Here is a 22,946-nt window from a genome sequence, read left to right on the forward strand (position 1 = left end):
TTTCCAAATACTTTTCTACCAGGAAGCTTTAGAGATGCTTTTTTAAAATAAAGCTTTTGGCATTTTTCATAGAAGGCCCTGCGAGCGCTTTACACACACTGATTTACCGATCCTCACAACACTCCTGGAAATTAGGGGAAGTATTATTACTGATGGGCCAGCTGGAGATTATACAACTTGCCTTGGGTCGTAGCGAGTGGCAGACCTGGGAACAGAACCCAGGAGTCCTGATTCCCAGACCTCTGCTGTAACCAACAGATGAAACTGATGACTTACTGTGGCAATCCAATTAAATTCCAATGAAATGAAAAGGTGAGAAATTCAAAACTGACAAAAGGAAATACTTTTTTCAGGTGTGTCACTAAACTGGAACTCATTGCCACAAGACATTACTTGGACCAAGAATTTAGCAGGAGTTTGGAGATCCCTCTGAGACAGTCACTCAGAGATCTACGGATGAGAACTGCTATATAAGAGCTAGGTAATATTATTTATATGAATAATGAAAATATGAAGAATTACAATAGTTAATGATGACAAAAATTTTGGAAGGGCTATTAACCTCCATGCTTCGGGTTTACGCCTATTTCTAACTATTAGAGGCCAGGAGGAGGATCTATGTAGGGAGCAGATTATTCCATGCCTGCCTAGCTCACAGTTCTTACAGCTTCCTCTGACACATCTGGTACTGGCCACATCCGAGATAGGATGCCGGACCACTCGTATCTTGGATCTGGCAATCCCTATGTATGTAATGACACCAAATGGATGTGTGCACATGGGCACCTCCTCTAGGACAGGTGCAATGGATGGGCTTTATTGTGTATTTCATAGCTGTTCATTTTTTGAAACAGGCCTTCACCTAAGGAGTAAGAAACCCGAAATGCGGTAACTGAGACGGAGCAATATTTAGATTTCACTAACCTGGGCAGTGTTGTTTCTAACTCAACTTTGGTTCATTAGACTACGGTTGTTCCAGTGCAGGAATGGGAATGGGGTGCAAATGCTGTGGGCTTTTCCCTCCAGAAAAATGTGCTTTGCAAAGAAGAAAACTGGGGAGTGGAAGGGGAGGGGGGAATTAGGGGATCTGATAACTCTGGAAAAACCCCTCTGCAAACAATCCCACTGGTCCTTATCTCAGGATTTTATCCTGCCATCCATCACCTACCATGTAAAAATCAATAGCAACAACACAAGTCTCCTCATGGACTTTGTGGTGTCTCTGGATCTTCTCCCTTTTGGGGGTAAAAATTGCTTGGGGGTCTCTCTTTTGTTGCTTTCAGTTAACTAATTTGTTGCAAGTCATTCTCACTGTTGTGGAAAGGAGTTTTGAAGAAAGCTTTGCAGCATTTCCTAAAGACAGGCAGACTCTGGATTCACATAATCTTCTCTGATAGTCTGATGCTTAGGTGGAACCCTGTGGCTGAGACTGCTTTTGTCCTCAGCTCTCAAATTCTTAATCCTGACCCTTATCACATCTGACCAAGGTATAAAGCACTCTTAAGAGATGAAAGACCTAATGCATTCCATTCTGCTTCTTTTTCTTGTCTGCTGCACTTTCTGTGCAGAATGAGGAATTGGCACCTCCGGGATGCTATTCGTATTATTATAATATGTACTCAGTAGCACCTAGAAACCCCAGTCAAGATAGGGGACCCATTGTGTTTCACACTGTACATAAGCAAAGTAAGACAGGCCTTGCCTTAGGCGATTTACAATGTAAGTAGGCAAGGCAAACAAAGGAAGTATTATTATCTCCATTTTACAGATGGGCAACCGAGGCACAGAGACTGATTTCAATGGGAATTTGGCACCTAAATACCTTTGATGATCTGAGCCTACGTGACTCACCTAAGGTCACACAGGAAGTTTGGAACAGAGCCAGAAACTGAACCCAGATCTCCAGTGTCTCAGTCTAGTGCCTTAACCATTAACAGCACCCCATGTAGGGCTGTAACTCAGCCGTGCACCAAACAGAGCTTTGATTTCTGACTTTCTGCACAGTAACACTTTTTCATTGTGAAGTACAGAGCTATGAGTTATGGTTGCGTTTCAGGGTAAATTTTTTTTTCCAATTTCTTCCTTAACATCAACTTTGCCATTTGCTGGAGGCAATTTTAATAAGATAATGTATCCATCCACTTTGAATATGCAGGCAAAATATTCTGTGATGACAAGCCAAAACCTTTTTAATCAGCTATATTTACCTTATCTGACAATCAGAGCTATGCAAACAGTTTCATGCCCAAACCCCGCACCTGTCAAGTTTTAGCTTTGGATTCTCACCCCTTCTATTTTCTGTGCCTACTTTCCAGCATTTGGTCTGCAATCTGCACAGGAGGAGAAGGTATTTTTTAACAGCTCACTGCTTTTAGCCTGCCCCCAGTAGTTCCTCTGCAGAGACAGGCAATTTAGAATGAGCCTGGAGAATTGTATTTTTATCTCTGTGGGTGGGAAAGGACGGGTGATTCTCCCCCGCATCTCTGTTTTTAATTTTGATCACACATTTTATTTTTGTGAAATCTGGCAAAGCCCCAAATCAAGTTCCCTTTCAAGTCTCTGTGTGAGAGGAAGATATTACATGGTTTCTTCAGATTTCAGCAACCCATCCAAATTCTGATACGCTTGCCTCTCAGAAGAGATGAACTGGAGTGATTCTCAGGCTGACTGGGAGCGGGCTCTACACTTTGGAGCAAGCTCAGTGACGTGTTTCTAAGGGCTTTTAAAATCCTTCTTGGCAAATAAATTAGCAGTGACTAAAAGGCAGACGTGACTAGTAGCCTTCAGCTTGTAGTGTACTAACTATAAATATAACATTCGTCCTCGGCAGAGCTTCCCACCTACACCAACCAGCCCTGTTTAGATCTTCCTCCTATGTCCCCTCACTAAGATATCCCTCTTACCTGCTCTGAGTAAGATGACCTGGTCATCCAACGGCAGTTCTGAAAAATGGGGAATTCTCTTTGCCCATTCCACCAAGGTGAAGAGCTGTTTATCTGCTGCTTGGCATATGTTGGTTACCGGGTCATTGGGCTGCAAAGAAAAGAAGACTTAGAATGAGGCACAACAATGTAGCGCAGGACAAAGAGGAGGGATCAGACAAGCAGCTGGGATGGATCCTTTCGGTCTGAGGGACCCGAGGAGCAGGATCAGCTCTCTCACACGATCACTACACTGCAGTAGAATGACGCAAGGTTAAGGCCCGGGGGTCTGGCTAAGTATCACCCCAGGCTAGGGATTTCACTACAACAGTACAGTGTCAACCTGTGGGGATGGCAACGGTTGAAGTTTAGCATTTGCCTTTAAAGGAGGAAATTTCAGGTAATGCACAGTTTTGGCCAGTTGAAAAATGGAAGGTGACCATGTGCACACAATAAAATGTCAGGACTTCTGACACTGAGGGTTAATGGATTAATCTCTGGCCACTACTGATGTAGATTCCCTCTACACTACTGATATCTCATTGCACAGAGACCTGGGAGTTAGGAGGAGGAGTGGCTAACCTGGCAAAATCTTAACTATAAAAATATTACCAGGGCCTCTAAAGACCAGCCAAACTGGCTCTGTCATGTAAAGGGGGCTGAGCTCGCTGGCCTAAGAGAATCCTTTACAACAATCCATCAAATTCTGAATGCTCAGGTTTGGCTATGTGGAGGACATTCACGAAGCCTCTCACATCTTCGTACTTATTATCTGTGTTACAGTAACACCACAAGGTGCCAACGGAGATCACGGCCCCAGTATCTCAGGCGCCGTACCTATACCCTAGTGAGAGACAGGCATTGACCTGAAGAGATCTCAGTCTAAACAGACGAGGCAGACAAAGGGTGGGAGGGAAAGATGAGGAAGAGAAAGGCGCAGTGACTTGTGCAAAGTGAGCCAGCAGCATAGTCGGGAGCAGAAAGCTAGGTGTCCTGATGTCCAACACCGAGCCCTGTCCACTAGAGAGATCATGCTACCTCTCAATACCCAACTCTAGCCAGTGCTGCTTGGGTTTCGTAATCATTGCAATCCAAGCTGACACAAAGAGGAAAGAAAAAAACTCTCTCCCAGATTCCTCCTGCAAGGGATGGAACAGTTCACGTGTTCCAAGCATCAGAATGTCATAATTCAATAAAACACAACAATAGCGGCACTAAAGTAAGAGAAAACCCCTTTCCTTTGAAATACTACACAATAACAAAAACCATCTGCTCGTTAGTTGGACAGGCAGCCTAAACAGACCAAATCCCTGTTTAGAGGAACTGCTAACAGCTCAAGTGGGATTGTGATTACAAATTGGATGAGACTATTCAACCCTCTGGAAAAAGTAAGAAAAAAAATAAGTCATCGACTATTTATTTTACATATCTGAATGTATACGTCCATCTATATACACACGTGCACACAAACTGCCATACCTCTATAAATTTATAAGTCTGTCTATACATACACAGCACCGTATGGCTCCATTTAGAGGCCGCACCTTTTATTAAGCATAACTGTGTCCCTCGATGTCCTTAAAACTGCATGTACAAAACCAGAGAATGTGTAATTAATTATATTACCTTTGGATCTCATGGGAAAATCATACTAATCTGGTGCAGCCTATAAATAAGACATACTATGGTGCTGGCTTTCTATTTAGTGACAGATTCTGCCACCCTTACTAACCACATGCAGGGATCAGGAAGGAAAATTTCCCCCTGATTCACATCTGGCCAGAGGTATGCTGGTGATGGTTTTTTTCCACCATTCTCTGAAGCATCAGAGATGGGCCACAGCTGCAGGTGGGACCCCAGCTAGGTGTCCCAGTGCTCTGAGATGGTACAGAAAATCCTCTTTCTAGGTACTTGGCTGATGTCTCTTGCTCACATGCTCACTGTCATGCTAATGGCCAGTTTTGGGATCAGGAAAGAATTCCCTCCCTAGTTCAGATGGGCTGGGACCGTGGGGCGTTTCACCTTCCTCTGCAGCGCGGGGTATAAATTGCCTGCTGGGTCATCTGGGCATGTCTCACTTAATTCCTCAGGGCTTGGTGGCACCTCGGTCTCGCCTGTTCTCTGCCTGTGGTGCATAGTTCAGTCTCCTGAGGACTGAATTGCATTGGTCTAACTAAAGTCTTTGGGCTCAATAGAGGGGTAACTGGGTGACATTTAGTGGCCTGTGCTACACAGGAGGCCAGACTAGAGGATCTAATGGTCCCTTCTGGCCTTAAACTCTCTAAAACTATGAAACAAGTCCTGTTTGAAAATTAAACCACTACTCGGTAGATCCATTTATTCATGGTGACAGGTAATTTCTACCACGATTAGTCCCACCAAAATCAATGGGGTTATTTGTGGAGCAAGGTTCTACTCAATGTGAGCAAGGGTATTGCATCCAGACCAGTATGAGTGATGGTGGCCAGATATAGCCCTTCAGCTATAAGCTCCTTGGGGCAGGGATGTCTTCCTCTGGGGCTTGTACACGGCACCAAGGGCACTGTCAATGGAGAGAAGTGTATATAAGCTGTGTGTATGATTGATATAGTTGTACACCTGGTGATGTAGCTGAATAATAGAAAAGGCCTATTAATGAAGGTAGAGCAGAAATGTAACACAGGTGCGGTTAGTCTCTTGCACTGATTTCACTATACGAATATACAGCTCACACTGGCTATCCGACAACTGGTGCCTTGTTTTTACCACTGACAGGGGGAGTAACAGTGATCACACGTTGACAGGCAATCCTGAATGTCCACGAGAAGCTTCATCTAGGAAGCGAGGGACCTGGCCCATGATTATAAGGGGGACCAAAGACCGAAGAGGGAGAATGTAACATATCCTGTCGGCACTGTGGCATCCCCTGGACATTCTGGCAGACAGGGACAGGAAGGGAACAGTTGTTAAGAAGGGAACGATAGTGTTTTAAAGACCACACAGGGGATAAGATGAGAATTGTTGACCTAAAACAGGGCGCTGAAGGAGATGGAACGTTGGGCAGTGTGGGAGACAAGTTGCTACTCCAGAGACCAGTGAACGAGTCTGGAAAGTGTAAGTAAAGACACTGCAAGGGAGATCGGGGGAAGGAAAGAGTTGTAAAAATAAATAAAATAAAAATGAGGTTCTGAGGTTACTAACTCAAATACTTCCCTTTAGTTTTCACACTGACTGTATTTTACCCAGAAACCACATTAAACATTCAAACGCTGGATGAAAAGCAGAGAAAATCCTATTTCTGAAGGAGCTAAGATTGAAATGTTGAAAAATATCCCCCCTTCCCCTCTCCATTCCATAATATGGTTCTGAGAAAGCCCTCGGTTCTCTGCCACCTAGACGTCCCCGTTCTTAACCTCTTTAAAGATACCACTGTGCTGCTACTCAAAGTGCCTGCCTAGGTTAGTCTACCGCCGCATCAAAGGAAACATTAACTTTTTGCCTAGGTAGCGAACAGCTCAAATCCTCAGTACTAAAAAATAATAAGCACTTGGCAAGTGCTCCAAGATCAGGCTCCAAAGTCTCTTCACCGGCTGCCTGCAGAGAGGGCTAGGGGCGCGGACTTGGTTTTAATGCTCTCTCTAAGATGCTGGAAATCTCTGTTAAGGAGTTTTCCCCCTTCTTGCTCCTCTCGAAGAAAAGGACACGAGAGAACCCAGGTATCAGGGGCTAGGGGCCAAAGGTAGAAGCGCTGTCCTGCGAAGGATCCTGCAGGGCTGTCACTCTGCCTTGGAGATGCCAGTCTCAAGAGGGACTGCTGGGTCTTACAAGGATTGGGAGGAGAGGTCAGGAGACATTCAGATTACCCTCTACAGCCCCAACACGGTTATGCCAAGCTTGGTGCAGGATCTGGCACTTCTGATTCCTTCTCCCTTGGTAATGCTGAATTCAGGGTCTGCAGCATTCAGAAAAGTCTGCAGACTGAGGTGAGCAGGGACAGTGATACGACCGGTTTGCCTGAGGTCCCGAAGTGTTATACTTACATCAACAACTTCGAGACTTACAGCCCACCCTGGGGACTAGAGCAGGACAATCCTTGTTTCACTGGTGGGAGACTCAGAGGAGAGGCGAAAGGCTACAATTTTCAAAAATGGCCACAGAGTTGGGGTGTTCAATTTGAGAATAATTAAAAGATGTTTCAAGCTGGGCACCCAAAAATTGAAGCATCCCCAAAATGAAAATCTGGACCTTAGGGACTTGCTCACTCAGTGAGACAGGAACTGAATTAGAAATAGAACCCAGGAGTCCGGGCCTGGTAGGGTTAACAGGGGCACATTCTGATAGGACATTATGTATCTGCACTAAAAAGGCCCCAGTCATGGCCTGATGGGGAACCACTGGGTATTAGTTTGCCTGCACTGGGGCATGCATTAAAACTAGTATTCTACAAGAATTCCATACCCCAGCAAAGGCCATTGCATTTTGCTTTGCTTTTGAGTAGGTTACCAGGATCCATAAGTAACAGGCCTCCCAAAAAGAGCCGCGAGTGAGTTACCGGAGAGGCCTCGCTGCCTTGACATGGCATTGGTGATTCTTTTAAAGCAGTGCGGTTTATACTCAGAGTTCAGGGCTCTGCTTAAAATTCCTCAGAGGGGTCCACTGCTGGAGGGATCAGGCCTTCGGAGACAACAGCGAGTGTCAGCAAGGCCAAGATTCTACCCAGCGCATGCTACAGGTGACAGAGAGAAGACTTAGGCCCATCACAGACTGATAACCCATCCAACGTGCTTTCATTATACCTCTGATCTCTGTTCTGGGAACAGCTATGGCAGTCACTGGCCTCATTTTAATCACTGCAGCATGAGAAGCAGCTAAGGTTATAGCAGCCAGGCCCGCCTCCAAAAAGCAAGCCACTTAGAGTCTTTGGAATCTTCTTCGCTCATGGCAAGCAATTCCCAGGCCTTGCAGTAAATGGTATGGGCAAAGCACCAGCGCATGGCAGAATTAAAGGACAGTCAGGCACCTGATCCTGCTGGAGAAAGAGGAACTTGGAAGCATATTCCAGAAAACGATCACTCAAAACCTTCCCTTCAAATACCAAATAAGAGCTACTGGGGATAAAGCCGATCACAGTTACAAGCGTTCCCTTTCAGTGCCTGGGGGCAGTCCGAGGAGAGATTTAGACTGCAGAAGCCCTAGGCACAGGGTTGTCAGCTGACAGGAATGGAAAGGCAGTGACACAAGGGGATAGCAGTGGATAGACAGAATTCCTCCTTTTCGTGCTGCTGAGTTATAGGAGTGAGTGGAGAGACCTTAATGCTTGCCTCTAATAGCCAAGCTGCAGGAGGTGATCAGCTACCTACAGCGGGGACAGAGCGCTGCTCCAAGAACACTCAGCATGAAGGTGCTCCGGGTGCAGACCTCAAGAGAAGCCCCAGGATGAACTTATCCCCATGCTGCTCAGTGTCACAGGAGGGTTTTGCAATACACGCCACCGGAAACCGAGACCGTTTAAAACTGGAAGCCATGTGAAATGACAAAAACTGCTCAGTGTCACGATTAGTAGCTACCCATCGTCGCTAAATAGCCACCCTTCGGTGCAATCGCTCTCCAAGCAGGTGTTTTAAGGGTGGCCGTTTAAACTCCAACTCTCAGAGCTTGCGTGCAACGGACAGGTCTGAGCATTTTTGTGGGCAGGTCTCTTGTCGGTCACTGCAGCATTAGAGCCCTTCCACTTGGGAGAGGCAAGAGGAACATGGGACAGGTGGCTCAGATCAAGGTAGCTTTTTGTTACAGCTAGTATTTCCCTCTTCCATCCCACTGTATCCTGCCACCCATGGGGCTCAGAACTGCTGCTGTATCTCCTTTGCAGCAAATGTTCAGGTCCAACAATGGTCTGGGCCAGCTGAGCAGAGACAGGCCACACCTGTCTGATTTCCCTCTCAATCCTTGGGAAACCCACGGTGGCCTCTCCCCAACATGCCCCTGCCAGCTAAGGCCTTAGACCTACACAGAGCCCTGCTCTACCATGGGTCTCACTTGCTCACATTCAGCCTGAGCCACTCACAGTTGCCTCAGGATGGATCACTTGGGCTCTGGTGCTGATGGGCCATGCATGGAGCAAATTCCCTTATTCTCCTCCCCTGCCGTCTGCTTGGAGAGCGATGCTGAGGTCCCCCCTCCTAGATTTCCCGGTCTACATAGGATTGGGCAGTTCCTGGAGATTACAGAGCCTTACAGACCTGGAGAGAGGATTGTCACAGCCTGAGCAAGGATTAGGCACAGTCTATGGTGGGAAGGATCTGGTTATAGGCAGGGAAACTGTAGGAGGGGGTTAGTTCATACAGGGCCTTGTTTTCGCCAGCCCAATCTGGCACAGCCTGAGAGAAAGTCCCTGGAATCACAGCTGATTCCATCCTCCCAGAGAATTCCATGCGGCAGTGCTGGGAGCAGATGCATCAAGCTGTGGGGGCTTCAACACAAGGACCCAACACACTGGGCTAACGGGAACCAGCTTGTATTTTACGCTGTATCTATTAGGTACTGAATTTGTCTGCCTTTCCATCACAGCAGCTCTCCCGGGGGGAAGCAGACTCTCCTCTCTAGCCACCCTGTAGCCTCCTCACCGCTTAGCCACTGATCTCATACATCTGCTAAACCTGCTATAAATGTCACATCATTGACAGAAGCCGCTTGACAACAACAGGACATTTCAACAAGCCTCCCGCCTCTATTGAGATGCAGCACACATCCTTGTTCACTGTAATGTGTGCTGAATTATGCAGGAACCAGCTTTCAATTTGCTACAAGAGGCTAGGGGAGAGACAGTGCCAGATGAAGCCATTTATTTTAGCTCCCTCTCTGGGGTTTGTTTTCAAGTCGGCGCAACTCAGGCGACAACTCCCCCTGAGGTATTTCTAATCCTGATCACCGACACAGCCATCTAGTATCGGAGGCACCGTCATTAATTGAGGCACAGATCTCCAGCTCCTCCCTGCGAGGAAGCCCCGACTGTTTGATAGGGATGGAGATGCTCTGCTGTTTATTTAGAACAGGATCGGAAGCCTGGCATCCAACACCCGGGTGGGTACAACTGAGCCCAGCGTTTGGTGCATCACTGAGCTATCCGATACAAGTCAGCAGTGCACACAGCAGTTCATATGCTGGTAGCTTCATTTGTGATTCTCTGAGGTGCCACCAGACAGGGTATTCCCTCTCCCCCATCCTATGCTCAGTTCCTGTTGTTTTGTAGTGCTGTTGTGCACTGTGAAAGAGCCGCCATACCCCACCCCAGAAGTGGCTGCATTATTTCATGATTCTCATAGATATCCAGTAAAGCGTATCAGGGTCACTGGGAAAAATGCTACAGAACAATAAGCTATTACAACATATTATCACCGTCCCATTGTAATGCTGGTGCAAAGAGCTCATGCGCTACTGAATGTCATGAAACATCATAGCTGTGCTTGGGGCTTCTCACACAAATAAAACAGGCACAGTTCCTTGTCCAGAAGAGCTAAGCACAATAAACTACGAGGGCAACTCAAAGTTTAGAGTGGAGAGATGGCATCTTGCTGAGTGCTCTAGACAGATTAGCATGGCTTGAAGTAAACCAAAATAACTTTGACTTAGGACATGCTCCCCGCGCGTCTTACAATTAAAAGCAGAGGTACCTCTGGGCTGAGAGATAAGCAGAGATTTTTGCCATCACCCAGCACCACCTCTTGAAGGAAGAGGCTTTAGGAATGGAAAAAGATCTGGGAGAAATGGTGCAATTAAATCTGGGGTAAAAATCTGCTTCATCATTGTGGATTTCTGGTTACAGAAGACAATGAGGAAGGCGTGGGGGAGAACATGTAGACTGACAAAAGGCTTTCTTAATGGAAGATCAGACACATTCTGCAAACATCTCCCTTACTATGCTCTGCCCTACAAGACCTGAAGGATTTATCAGCTAGTTTTTTTAGCAGTATAGCAGACATGGTGCAAGTTGATTAAAAGACTCTGTATCTCCCCATCTATTGGATCTGAGCATAGTGGGCCTCAAACCACCAGTGGCACAGAAGGTATTCATTTAAATGCTGAGAGTGGGTGGTTCTTTACTGCATTCAGCTGTGCCAGGATAGGGGGCAGGCCAAGCTCAGTGAGCATGAAGTTTTCCAAACCTACCCCACTCAGTTTGGGTGTGCACCACTAGCAGGAGGTCATGAATCTTTGTTTTTTTGACAGTTTAAACTTGGACTCTCTTCCCCAAGAGGAGAAATTAATTAAAAAACTAAACATGTTTCCCCAGCTGAAGGGCTACCTGTGTTCTCTATTAGGAAACAGAAGAACCTTGCTAGACTGGCTCAAGCAGATGGTTTATATACAATGTATGTATATATTACTATATTTTTTCTTATAATCTCTGCTTTTTCCCCCCACCAATCTTAGCTACTTTCTGAGCTTTCACCCTCCACCCTATTTGATCCTGCAGTTTTTTATTCTCTTAAGTGGAGCATGAGCCCAGTGTCACTTGAGTCAAACTCTCAAATCCTTAACAAAATTAGGCAAAATGATTAACATTACATAGTACATAAACATAACCCTCAGTGTTGCCAGCTCTCATGATTTCACCACAAAGCTGACAATACTTGATGTGGTTCTTAATGCTCCAGATGCTGGAGTCATGTTGGTACATGAAAAGCTCAGCTTTTCATATGATTTTGGGGGCCTGATACATAACTTTTGAATGTTTGGCATTGGGAGTAACATAACTACAATGTATTATGCAAAGATCTCTAATTTGTCACTCAGGTTAAATACTAATAATCAGAAACCACCCTGTGAGCTTTGCTGCATAGAGACATAAGAAATCTATACTTCCCACCCCACTACCAGCAAGACTGTGAACTGTTAGGACCATTTGGACTTTATAAGGCCCTTATCCCCTCCCCCAAGGAAAAACCCATTCAGGTCAGATGCTCCCATTTTAAATGACAACTATTTCTCCCCTCCCTCCAACCAGTTGTTTCTACTTAAGAGACTTCCCAGTCCTCCAGCATGCCAGTGTTGCCCTGGTTAGAACCAAGGGGAGGGTTTTGGGGTGAAGTCACTAGCCACACCCATTGAGCCTGATGCATTATAAATTTGCTCAAGCTGGGTGCTGACCTCCTCTAATATGGCAGCTATTCTCAGAGGTGCAGGAGTTCATAGACTATAAGCCCAGAGTTGTTATAGCTGAGAACAGCCACCTAAATGAGAAAAAAAAATGTTCTTTACAAAACAGGGCTCTTTAATGGGAGTGCTGGGGCCACATGTGGGTTATTTATGGGGTATATTCTGTTTAAAAAGGATTCCACTAGAGTCTAAACCTTTAGAAGGGGCTGAGCCACAACTCTGGATTCAAACACCTCAGAAAAACGGAGCGGGTTTGAAGTTCAAACCCTCACCCATATATAATTTCTTTATTTATTTTACAATGGATCCAAACAATCCTCAAATTTGTGGTGTTTAAAAACCTACAGCTCAGTTTTCCCGCTGTAATACTTTTGCACTTTAGTGATGATGGGTGTGTTTATAGGGTTAAGCTGATTGCAGGTTTTTCAAGGCAAGGCTTTTACTCCACTGTTTATGTAATGTCCAGCATAACAGGCTGTGTTCTCACAATACAGATAATTTCTATGCACCCTCCCAATTGCACCTCATCACTAGCACCTGAGCACCTCCCAGACATGCAATGGTTTTATGTTCACTGCACCTATAGGAGGAAGGAAGTGTTATTCCCATTTTATAGATGGGGAAACTGAGGCACAGAGCAATCTTATCCAAGGCTGCACAGGGTGCAGAAGAGCTGGGACTAGAACTCAGCTTTCCTGAGATTTCCAAGGGCCACCTTTCCCCTTAACCATGCTTGTCTGCATAGTCCTGCGGTGACAGCATTCAAGCCCTTACCACCTATTCGCTCTGTTGCATTCCCACAAACAGGATGGTGTCAGCGCACATGGGAAAAGGGCAGGCATCCTTACCGAGCTAGGAGTCAAGCCCATATTTGCCTCAATGTATGTCTCTGTCTTTGGCTCCACTGCGAGTTCGGCTTCCAGGATCTTCTCCACGGGCATGTCCTCATTGGCGCTACTTGTCGACTCCACCTCGTTCTCGTTTCGGTCCTTCCCTCGCTGCCTCTCCTCCTGCACAGCTGCAGACACAAATAGGGAAGAAGGGAGGCACCATAAGTCTATGCTTCTCAGCTCTGGCATGGGGAGTTAAAACACTGAGATTTGGGGAGCTGTGAGGATCGCTAGGCTTCAAAATCAAAAGGAATATTGACCTATGGTAGCATGAGCATCTGTTGTCATGCAGGAAGCCCGGGTTCCCTTTGACTTAACCCTTTCACTGGCATGGCCAGTGGGGACTCAGGCCTCTGGAACCCAACTGAGGAACAAAGCAAGCATTAGTTGTGAGAGAAGTCGCCGTACAGTTCTCTTGGCCCAAGAAAAGAGCTGGACTGGGCACATGCATCTCTGCAGACAAGTTTGGGAGCAGAACCTAAAGAGATTTCTCCAGATTCCCCCCTCCCCCCCTGCAAAAATTTGTCCTTGACCAGAGTTTGGGCTGCTGCAAAGAACTCTTCTCTTGGAAAGAAACTCTAAAAGGTTAAGGAACTTGCAGTAAAGAGCTAAGGAGGAAGCCAGACACAGGTGAAGGGAATGGATCAGTGCTGGGATAGGGAGAGAAAAGGGGGCTGCTGGGTGGCAGGATGGAGGAATCCCAAAGAAAAAAAGAAAATAATTATTTTTAAGTGTGAGTCCAGCTAGCCCAACCATTTCTGGAGGCTATCCAGGGTGAATTTCCAAAGAGGTGTCACAGGGTTTTTCAGCTGCTTGATTTCCACTGACGTTGATGGCTGCTACCAGGCCATTATTATTATTACAGTACCACCTAGAGGTCTCAGCTGAGATCAGGGCCCAGTCATGCTAGATGCTGTATGTGCACCAAGGAAGAGACAACCCCTGCCCATAGTTCTGAGCGTCTAAATAGACAGGACACACACACAAACGAAGCATTATTATTCCCATTTTACTGCCAGGGCACTGAGTCAGGGAGAGAGAAAGTGACTTGTCCAAGGCTACACAGCAAAGTCAGTAGCAGAACTAGGAATTGAGCCCCAGCCTCCTGAATCCCAGCACTTGTGCCTTCTCCTCAAGACAGTCCTCCTCCTCACTTGTCTTTGAAGATTCGATCCCTCGACACTAAAAGGCAGTTTCTTTCTGCACCTGAGTTCTTTCCAAGTTGTCAAGGGCTTTGATGTCATGTGTTAAGACAAGCAAAACACTCAGCCTATGAAACCCTCCCACCCATCCAGCTTGGCCCAGTCTCACCTGAATTCCATCCCCATCTTGTCATGTGTCTGCTCTACTTTGACCGTCCCGGTCCCAGTTTAGAACCTGGCATTAGAAGCGACAGTGAGTCAACAATATTTAAAAAATGATAGAAGGGCAAAAAACCCATCCACTCCCTTGTGACATTTGGAGGGGGAAAGAAACCAAGTGAGAACTGAAGATTAAAAGCTGGCTGATCAGAACCAGCCCTGAGTCACACACAGACACTGAGGAAAGGGAATGCCTCCCGAGTTGTCCACACCACATCCAGGGAACGCAATAGATCTGGAAAGCAAACCCTTTAATGATATGGGAAAAGCCACTGCAAAAACCCTTGTTGTCCAGTCCTCCCTATCTGGCTGTCATCCCAAGACGCCAGCAGAAAAGTCCCCGAGCAGCCACCAGACCTCCCACGGATCTAGAAAGAAAGGCCTTTTGCAAGAAGACTACTAGGGAATGCAGAGTGTACCAACCCTTCCTCCCCTCTGAGGCCGTAACACTGCCAGCCACGTGGCCCTATCTACCAGCATGAGGAGACGGAGGGGATAACTGCAATATGCATTCCCGGTGTGCTGCCCGGAGGTAACGGCCCAGTCCCATATTCTCTGTTTCCAGAAAGCTGGCTTCCCCCCTCCACCTCGCTTGGTACATAACATGTTAATTTTCCAGGATAACATACGATGCCACATACTTTACTGAAAGATGCTGCTTCTCTTGAGAGTGGCATGGCCTAGGCATCTACATTCAGATCTGGGAGACAGGATCCTCCTGTGTTCTGGTTCTTACTCTGATACTTATTGCCTCTGGGACCAAGGGCTTAGCACTTAACCTTTCTGCCTCAGTTCCCCAAATCTATGTCACGAGGATAATCTTACCTATCTCACAAGGATGTCAGGACCATGACTTAGCTAGAGTCTGAAAAAGGGCTCTGAAGAGGAAAAATACTGTATAAGTGGGTTATTATTGATTATTATTATTCATGCCAGTCTCCATTTAAATGAAGCACACACCATTTCAATGGCAATAACCTAGGAAAGCAGCACATTATGTAGCTAATTGCATTATCTGATCTTTCCAAATACAAAATCAAGCTTTAGAAATGGAAAAGAGTCAATGAGTCATCTCATTCATCCACTCCCTAGTACAGAATTGTTTCCTGCATTCTACATTCTAGCCCATTCTAGTCCAGAACGACTCCAGCCATGGAGCGTCTATTGCTTGCCATGAAAAACAACCATCATTTCACCCAGTTATTTGCTCAGTATTGAAAGAAGCTCAATAATGGAGAGAAAACACTATTAGCAGCTATCCTAATCCATTATCTCTTTGCTGGATGTGAAGCTGATTATGTGAGCTAATGGGAAGTAACAGGACACAGAGATTGTTCCATTGAAATCAGCACAGTACATAACACAATAAAGCTTTTAAATCAGATTATCAGGTAAACTGGCTCCATGCCACGTGCAAACATAAAATAACAAAAAATATGGGAAATTCAAACACATGCTAAAAGATTACACAATATAATATGGCAATCGTGTTAGTCTTAAACTCATCCTCTATGTCTAGATCATGCAAATGCTTTTCAATTTTATTGTTAGCCTCCTGTCTTAAACTGCAGCGTAGTGTTGTTACTCTGCTGTTAACCAGCAATCACATTCCACCCCAGAGGTGGATGCACCTCTGTAGCAGGTAAAGTGATTCTTGTACATAGATATATATGTCACTACATATCTCTATAGTCTCTAAAATGCTTTGGGATCCTTTGAGCTAAAAGGTGCTGTGTAAAAATAAGTACTTAGTTTTGCAAACTGATCTAAAGTTTTGTACTGTGTTTGCTACATCTCTAAAGGCACAATGCAATATCTGCTAAGTGGGGAGTCAGAACCTGATATTCTGCTGTTGTAAAGCAGCATAGATCCCAATTGATCTTACATCAGCCCAGGATCTGGCCCTGGTCTGACTTGAATTTTTCTATAGGCTGACATTAGCCCCTCAATCTCCCTGTTACTGGGGGACGGAGGTGCCTCTCTCTCTCTCTCAACTGTCATACGCCTAGAACTTAATTGCTCATAATGTCAACCTTTCATTCAATCTCACAGATGCGGCCCCCTTCACAGGAACTCCTTTGGGCACGTTACGGGAGACAAATTGGCTACAAATGATGCTGAGCAAGCCAAAAACCCAATTTAAAAACTTACGGCAGAGGCAGCCCTGAGCAAATGGGATTTTAACAATGACTTCAGCTCCAAAGATCTAATATACAATAGCAGCGATTTTCGAAGAAAGAGTGCAGACAACGAGTCCTTGCTCTGAAAGTAACAATTACAAAGGGAACAGGCTAAATTCTCCCTCATCAGAAGTTTTTACATTGACTGGAAGTCATTCTAAATAAACACACTAGTTCAACCGCAGGTTATTGGACCCAATCAGAGTGTCACTGGGTGACACTCTATGACCTCAAGAGGTCTGACTGGATGATCACAATGGTCCCTTCTGACCGTAGATCTATGAATCTTGATCCAAAGGAAACCCACTGAAATGCCCTCAGGTATGAGAAGCTGTATGTGGGTATGGAGAGAGCAGATCTTACAGAACATGATGGGACAGGGAGACACGTGAACAGGTTTCACTAGTGAAAAAAGTGTATCTGGCTGATGGTATACGTGATAGACAACAGATGGAACAGACACAAAGAAGCCAGAGAGAGAGAATGTATAAGTATTGTTGTTATTACTGATCACTGCTGAAAAGCACTACACCAAAAAGTTTGTTCCACAGGCAGTCTGTGCTTGTGGCTGGTGGAAAGCCGACTCTCAATTCTGCTCAACCCAAGTCTAAACCCTTGAGGCAGACTTGCTCCAGCCCGGCAGGTCAAGACAATACCACCTGGTTAGCAGAAGCAGGTAGCACGTTGTCACCAAATGCCCCAGGTCCAAAATGAAAACAGAAACCCTGTAGTAAATTCCCAGTGAGGTAGCTTGCTGACTCTCCGGTTCAGAGCTTCCATGGTCGCAAGGCATGATGGGATAGCATAATCTGTTTCGTGGTCTATTTTAAAGAGCGGGAGATCCCCAATATCAGAATATGGTTTTCCCCCACTTCTTCTGACATGGGTACATCCTCCTCTTGCCTTTCCAACCACAGCTTCACACACACACCTCACCGCTTGTAAGCTCGTCCTTCCATTCGCTCCTCTTACCAACCATGTGAAAACGAAAGGTCTGACAAGAATGAAAAGCGATAGCTACAATTTTCCATCATCACTGAATTCGACCTCTCTCCCCAGCGAGGACGAAAGGCATCACGCATGTGGGTGCACGTCTGGATGAAGTCACAAAGGAAAACTAGCACAATGGTCTCATTCCAGTCTTTAGTGGATTCATACTCATATCAGAAAGTTCTGCCCAATTAATAGTCTCCACTCAAGAGAAGCCCAGGGCTTGAATAACAAGCATCTGGATTCACCTCCAACGCATTATTTTTTAGCCATTAGCATTGTCTATGTTACTAGGCAATTGAGAAACAAGTCTTGTCGGTAAATGTTTGGATTTATAGGAGATTTCTATCCCCACTGTCAAATAGATTCATAGATTCTAGGACTGGAAGGGACATCGAGAGCAGGGGCGGCTCCAGGCCCCAGCAAGCCAAGCGCATGCTTGGGGCGGCATGCCACAGGGGCCGCTCTGCCGGTCGCCAGGAGGGCAGCAGGCAGGCAGCCTTTGGCAGCATGCCTGCGGAGGGTCCGCTGGTCCCGTGGCTTCGGTGGACCTCCCGCAGGCGTGCCTGCAGAGGGTCCGCTGGTCCCACAGCTTCGGTGGAGCTGCGGGACCAGCGGACCCTCCGCAGGCACGCCTGTGGGAGGTCCACCGGAGCCGCAGGACTGGTAGAGTGCCCCCCGGGGCATGCCGCCGTGCTTGGGGCAGAGAAATGTCTAGAGCAGCCCCTGATCGAGAGGTCATCGAGTCCAGTCCCCTGCCCTCATGGCAGGACCAAATACTGTCTTGACCATCCCTGATAGACATTTATCTAACCTACTCTTAAATATCTCCAGAGATGGAGATTCCACAGCCTCCCTAGGCAGTTTATTCCAGTGTTTAACTACCCTGACAGTTAGGAACTTTTTCCTAATGTCCAGCTTAAACCTCCCTTGCTGCAGTTTAAGGCCATTGCTTCTTGTTCTTTCGTTAGAAGCTAAGATGAACAAGTTTTCTCCCTCCTCCTGATGACACCCTTTTAGATACTTGAAAACTGTTATCATGTCTCCTCTCAGTCTTCTCTTTTCCAAACTAAACAAACCCAATTCTTTCAGCCTTCCTTCGTAGGTCATGTTCTCTAGACCTTTAATCATTCTTGTTGTTCTTCTCTGGACCCTCTCCAATTTCTCCATATCTTTTTTGAAATGCGGTGCGCAGAACTGGACACAATACTCCAGTTGAAGCCTAACCAGTGCAGAGTAGAGTGGAAGAATGACTTCTTCTGTCTTGCTCACAACACATCTGTTAATGCATCCCAGAATCATGTTTGCTTTTTTTGCAACAGCATCACATTGTTGACTCATATTTAGCTTGTGGTCCACTATAACCCCTAGATCCCTTTCTGCCATACTCCTTCCTAGACAGTCTCTTCCCATTCTGTATGAGTGAAATTGATTGTTCATTCCTCAGGGGAGCACTTTGCATTTGTCTTTGTTAAACTTCATCCGGTTTACCTCAGACCATTTCTCCAATTTGTCCAGATCATTTTGAATTATGACCCTGTCCTCCAGAGCAGTTGCAATCCCTCCCAGTTTGGTGTCATCTGCAAACTTAATAGCGTACTTTCTATGCTAATACCTAAGTCGTTGATGAAGATATTGAACAGAGCAGGTCCCAAAACAGACCCCTGCGGAACCGCACTTGTTATACTTTTCCAGCAGGATTGGGAACCATTAATCACTACTCTCTGAGTACGGTTATTCAGCCAGTTATGCACCTACCTTATAGTAGCCCCATCTGAGTTGTATTTGCCTAGTTTATTGATAAGAATCTCATGTGAGACGGTATCAAATGCCTTACTAAAGTCTAGGTATACCACATCCACCGCTTCTCCCTTATCCACAAGACTCATTATCCTATCAAAGGAACCTATCAGATTGGTTTGACATGATTTGTTCTTTACAAATCCATGCTGGCTATTCCCTATCACCTTACCACCTTCCAAGTGTTTGCAGATGATTTCCTTAATTACTTGCTCCATTATCTTCCCTGGCACAGAAGTTAAACTAACTGGTCTGTAGTTTTCTGGGTTGTTTTAATTTCCCTTTTTATAGATGGGCACTATATATCTTCTGGGATCTCTCCCATGAATTCTGATGGGCCACAGAATGCAGAACCGTGATGCCACAGGTATGATACATGCTGAACATGCGGGGGGAGGAGGCAGTAACATACAGGAATCAGGAGATTAGATGATTTAACAAGGAAGTAATGGGCCTGAAACTAGGAAAGTGAAAACTTATCTTAGACATTCAAGAAAATATTCTGATGTGGGGACACTTCAGGAAGGGGGTAACTCACTAAGAGAGGTCACTCAGGAGACTAGACAGAGGACTAGTGCTGGGGGAGGCCAGATCGTACAAGACTAGGCCAGAGCAGAAGGTGAGCTCTTTAGAAAGGGAGATTTGAGGCCACCTTCACTGCTACATTCAAGTGATGCAAAACAGCTGTCAGCTTGGTTTCATCAGCTGCCAAAGCCAAGTTTGCAGTTGGGTCCCATCAGCAGAGCAGTGCAAAGCAGATGGAACATAGTAAATTTACCCCCCTGTTTTCATGCAAGTGTCCCACGGGGGGACACCACATGCTGAAGAGATGGGATCTGCAAACACAAAGTGGTGGTTGGAGCTTGAATGGTTTTCAAAGATGCCTGCGAAAGCAGTGATTGCTCTGGAAAAGTTTGAGATTGTGTGTCGGTGCTGGATTTCACATCTCATGCACGTGGCACCCCTGCGGGGCGGACGGAATGTATCAGGAGACACGCCATCCTAAACATGAGGCAAGGTTTACTCGTAACCAGATTGATACATGGCCTGGGTTCTCCCCTCCACGTACACATTCGCTCCCATCACCAGGACACTCAGAAAAACGAGACAATCAAATCACAGCACATGTACCTCCCCTCCAGTCCTATGCACCATCTGCAGCTGTTAGTTTCACAGCAGCGCACTTCCAGAGGAGGAATCTTTGCAGCAGAAGCTGCTCCTGAGCCCCAGATTCGGAAGCCAACTTTCTTGTAAGGCCTCAAAGCATCAGGACTTCACAGCAGCAGCCACAGCAGAGGGCTGAAGCTCAAATTGGACAGCCCCTTAACAACCATTCCAGCCCCATCTCTGTGGCCACAGAAGGCCCCATTCTAGCAGAATCTGTGCAGTTCTCATGCAGAGAGGAATTGTGCATGGCACAGAACACTGCTCCCTGCAAGCCCCTGCCTTGTATGGCAGCATGCAGTCGTTGCAGGGGGCAGGGCATGGCGGCGGTGGGATCTGCAGTCGTGCAGCTCTGCCCATGCTCTCCCCCACATAGTTGGCTTCAGAACTGCAGCAGACACTCCTTACCCTGCAAGTGAGTGGGGCAATTCCTCTCACTTTCCCCCATCCTGCAGCACTGCCTGACCCCTCAGGCTCTGTGCTGGGCTCAGGGCATGCTTCAAAGGAGCAGTCCCGCAGCTCTGGAACCTTGCAGTGCCCCACCATGGGTGAAAGGCAGATGTGCGCTGAGCTACAAAGCGGCGACTGGCCTACTCTGTCATAGCTGCACAGGGAATAATTAGCTCATCCTCCCAGGCTGTGTTATTGACTGGAGAGCTATTCTCTATTGATTCTGCACTGGATGTTAAAGACCCATGTGGCCTGTACGAGCACGTGTTAGCAAGTGATAGTCCTGAGCCCCAAGTACGGAAATCAGTTAAGGACGCTCGTTAGAAATGCCGCAGGGTCCATTTTTTTTAGGTCAGCATTGCCAGCAAAAACAAACAGAACCAATCAAAGCAGACCTGTCTGCAGTGTGAAGGGGACGGAGCTGATTAAACCTGGGCGCTCGTGCCCCAGTGACCCGAAGGACACTCTTCATACCATCACTGTTCTGAATGTCTGGAGGAGACTAGGCAATGGGCTGCTATTTGCAGACAGGCCAGGGGTGTTGCTGTTTTCCTCTCACTGATGCATTTTTAACTAGCGTTGAGAACATGCTCTGCTGCACATAGGTCACAGCAGGGAGATGACAGAGCAGCAAGTACTCGGCAGCTCCCTGAGTGGTGTTCTGTGTGGAGCAGAGCCTACGCCCCTCAGATCTTTTGTGAATGAACGTAGTGCAGATGCAAGGTGAGGCCTATTTCATGACTGGGTTTGGTGGGCGGAGTCTACAAGAACAAAAGGCCCACCCCCTCAAGTGAGGGAGGGGCCACAGAAACCAGTTATCAACGCAAAGAATGAACAAACGGCAATGGAAGGCAGGGTCAAAGGAAGGAACCAGAAGGCAACACCGAGCAAAAAAAGGCTAGACCACGGCTGCTGTTGCAAGGAGGCTGAGGACTCAGTGGATGCTTCCCTGGGGATCCCTGCTTGGACGCATGCATGGACAATAGACTGGACTGCCAGGGGCTGGATCAACAGTCCTGTCAGCCAAAGTCCTCAGTTTATCCACTCTAATGGGCAGTGCAGAGCTCCCAACACCGCCTCAGTCCTGACCTGCAGGGACCACTTCTGCGGATAGGAGATGAGCTCTGTCTCCATGGCCCATTCGTATCGTGGCTTCTCAGCTGAGACTGCCAACGGCTGAGCTACTAGCAGCCAGGATATCTGTGATGCGTAGGCTCTGCGCTGAGGCCTGCAAATGCATCTCACGCAGGCTGCCAACAGCTGCCAGATGGAGGACGACTTTTAGACCCTGCCACAGAGATTTGCGCTGTTTTGTAGGTTTGGTGGTTGTTTTTTAAGACAAAAATGATCATCCCTGACAATAAAGAGGATCCTGTATCTCTAGATGTGCTCTGGCGAAGACAAATTACAGCTGTAAAATGATTACCAGTTACACAAGCGTGCAGCGTTGCTGCAGCCAGGTGGGTCCCAGGATATTAGAGAGACGAAGTGGGTGAGGTAATAAGTCTGTGGTTCAGAAGTTCAAGGAGAAGGTGAGAGGCAGAGAGAGGGAGAAACAGAATTTGCACTTTGCAAGGAGCAAGCAAACCTGATGATGGGACTGAGTTTAACCCTTCGGTCTCAGGTTTCCTTAATGCAGACACCTCTTTTCCACTCCTTGCCTCCTTTTCCCTCTCCATCCTGGAACCCCAAGCTCTTTCCAGCGGGGATCTCTACAGTATTTTATCTGCTGCTAGTCAGCCGTGAGCGAGAATACTTCCCCCTCCCTCCTGTGCCTGGAGAAACCTAACCACAGCTGAACCTCGTCCACAGGAGAGCGATGTTCTAAACGAAATGCTGGTGTTTGGAAAGAGGAGGGGTCCGTTTTTTTTTTAGGTGCAGAGAACACAATGGGGTGGATTGAGCTGGGGGGGAATAGGAGGTAGCTGGAAGGGAAAGCTGAGGATACAGCTGGATTGGCTAGTTTTGGGATTCAAGCAAATGGACTGCTTATTATCATGCAATCTGGGAGAAGGGTGCCAGGGACAAGTTCTTTAGTGGCTGTCAGGGAAGCTC

The 22,946-nt window shown here is 46.6% G+C and overlaps 1 protein-coding gene across 2 annotated transcripts in view; it reads right to left on the minus strand.

Moving 5' to 3' along the window:
* The window catches only part of RXRA (retinoid X receptor alpha), a 227,266-nt gene that overhangs the window by 22,139 nt on the left and 182,181 nt on the right, over nt 1-22,946 (minus strand). For both annotated transcript variants that reach the window (XM_050926989.1, XM_050926988.1), the window contains 2 exons: nt 12,905-13,074; nt 2,904-3,033 (listed from right to left, as the gene is read on the minus strand). In XM_050926989.1, the coding sequence (XP_050782946.1) occupies nt 2,904-3,033; nt 12,905-13,074 (300 nt within the window). The remainder of the gene's footprint in view (nt 1-2,903; nt 3,034-12,904; nt 13,075-22,946) is intronic.

Source organism: Gopherus flavomarginatus, chromosome 17, assembly GCF_025201925.1.
Source record: "Gopherus flavomarginatus isolate rGopFla2 chromosome 17, rGopFla2.mat.asm, whole genome shotgun sequence".
Classification (NCBI taxonomy): domain Eukaryota; kingdom Metazoa; phylum Chordata; order Testudines; family Testudinidae; genus Gopherus; species Gopherus flavomarginatus.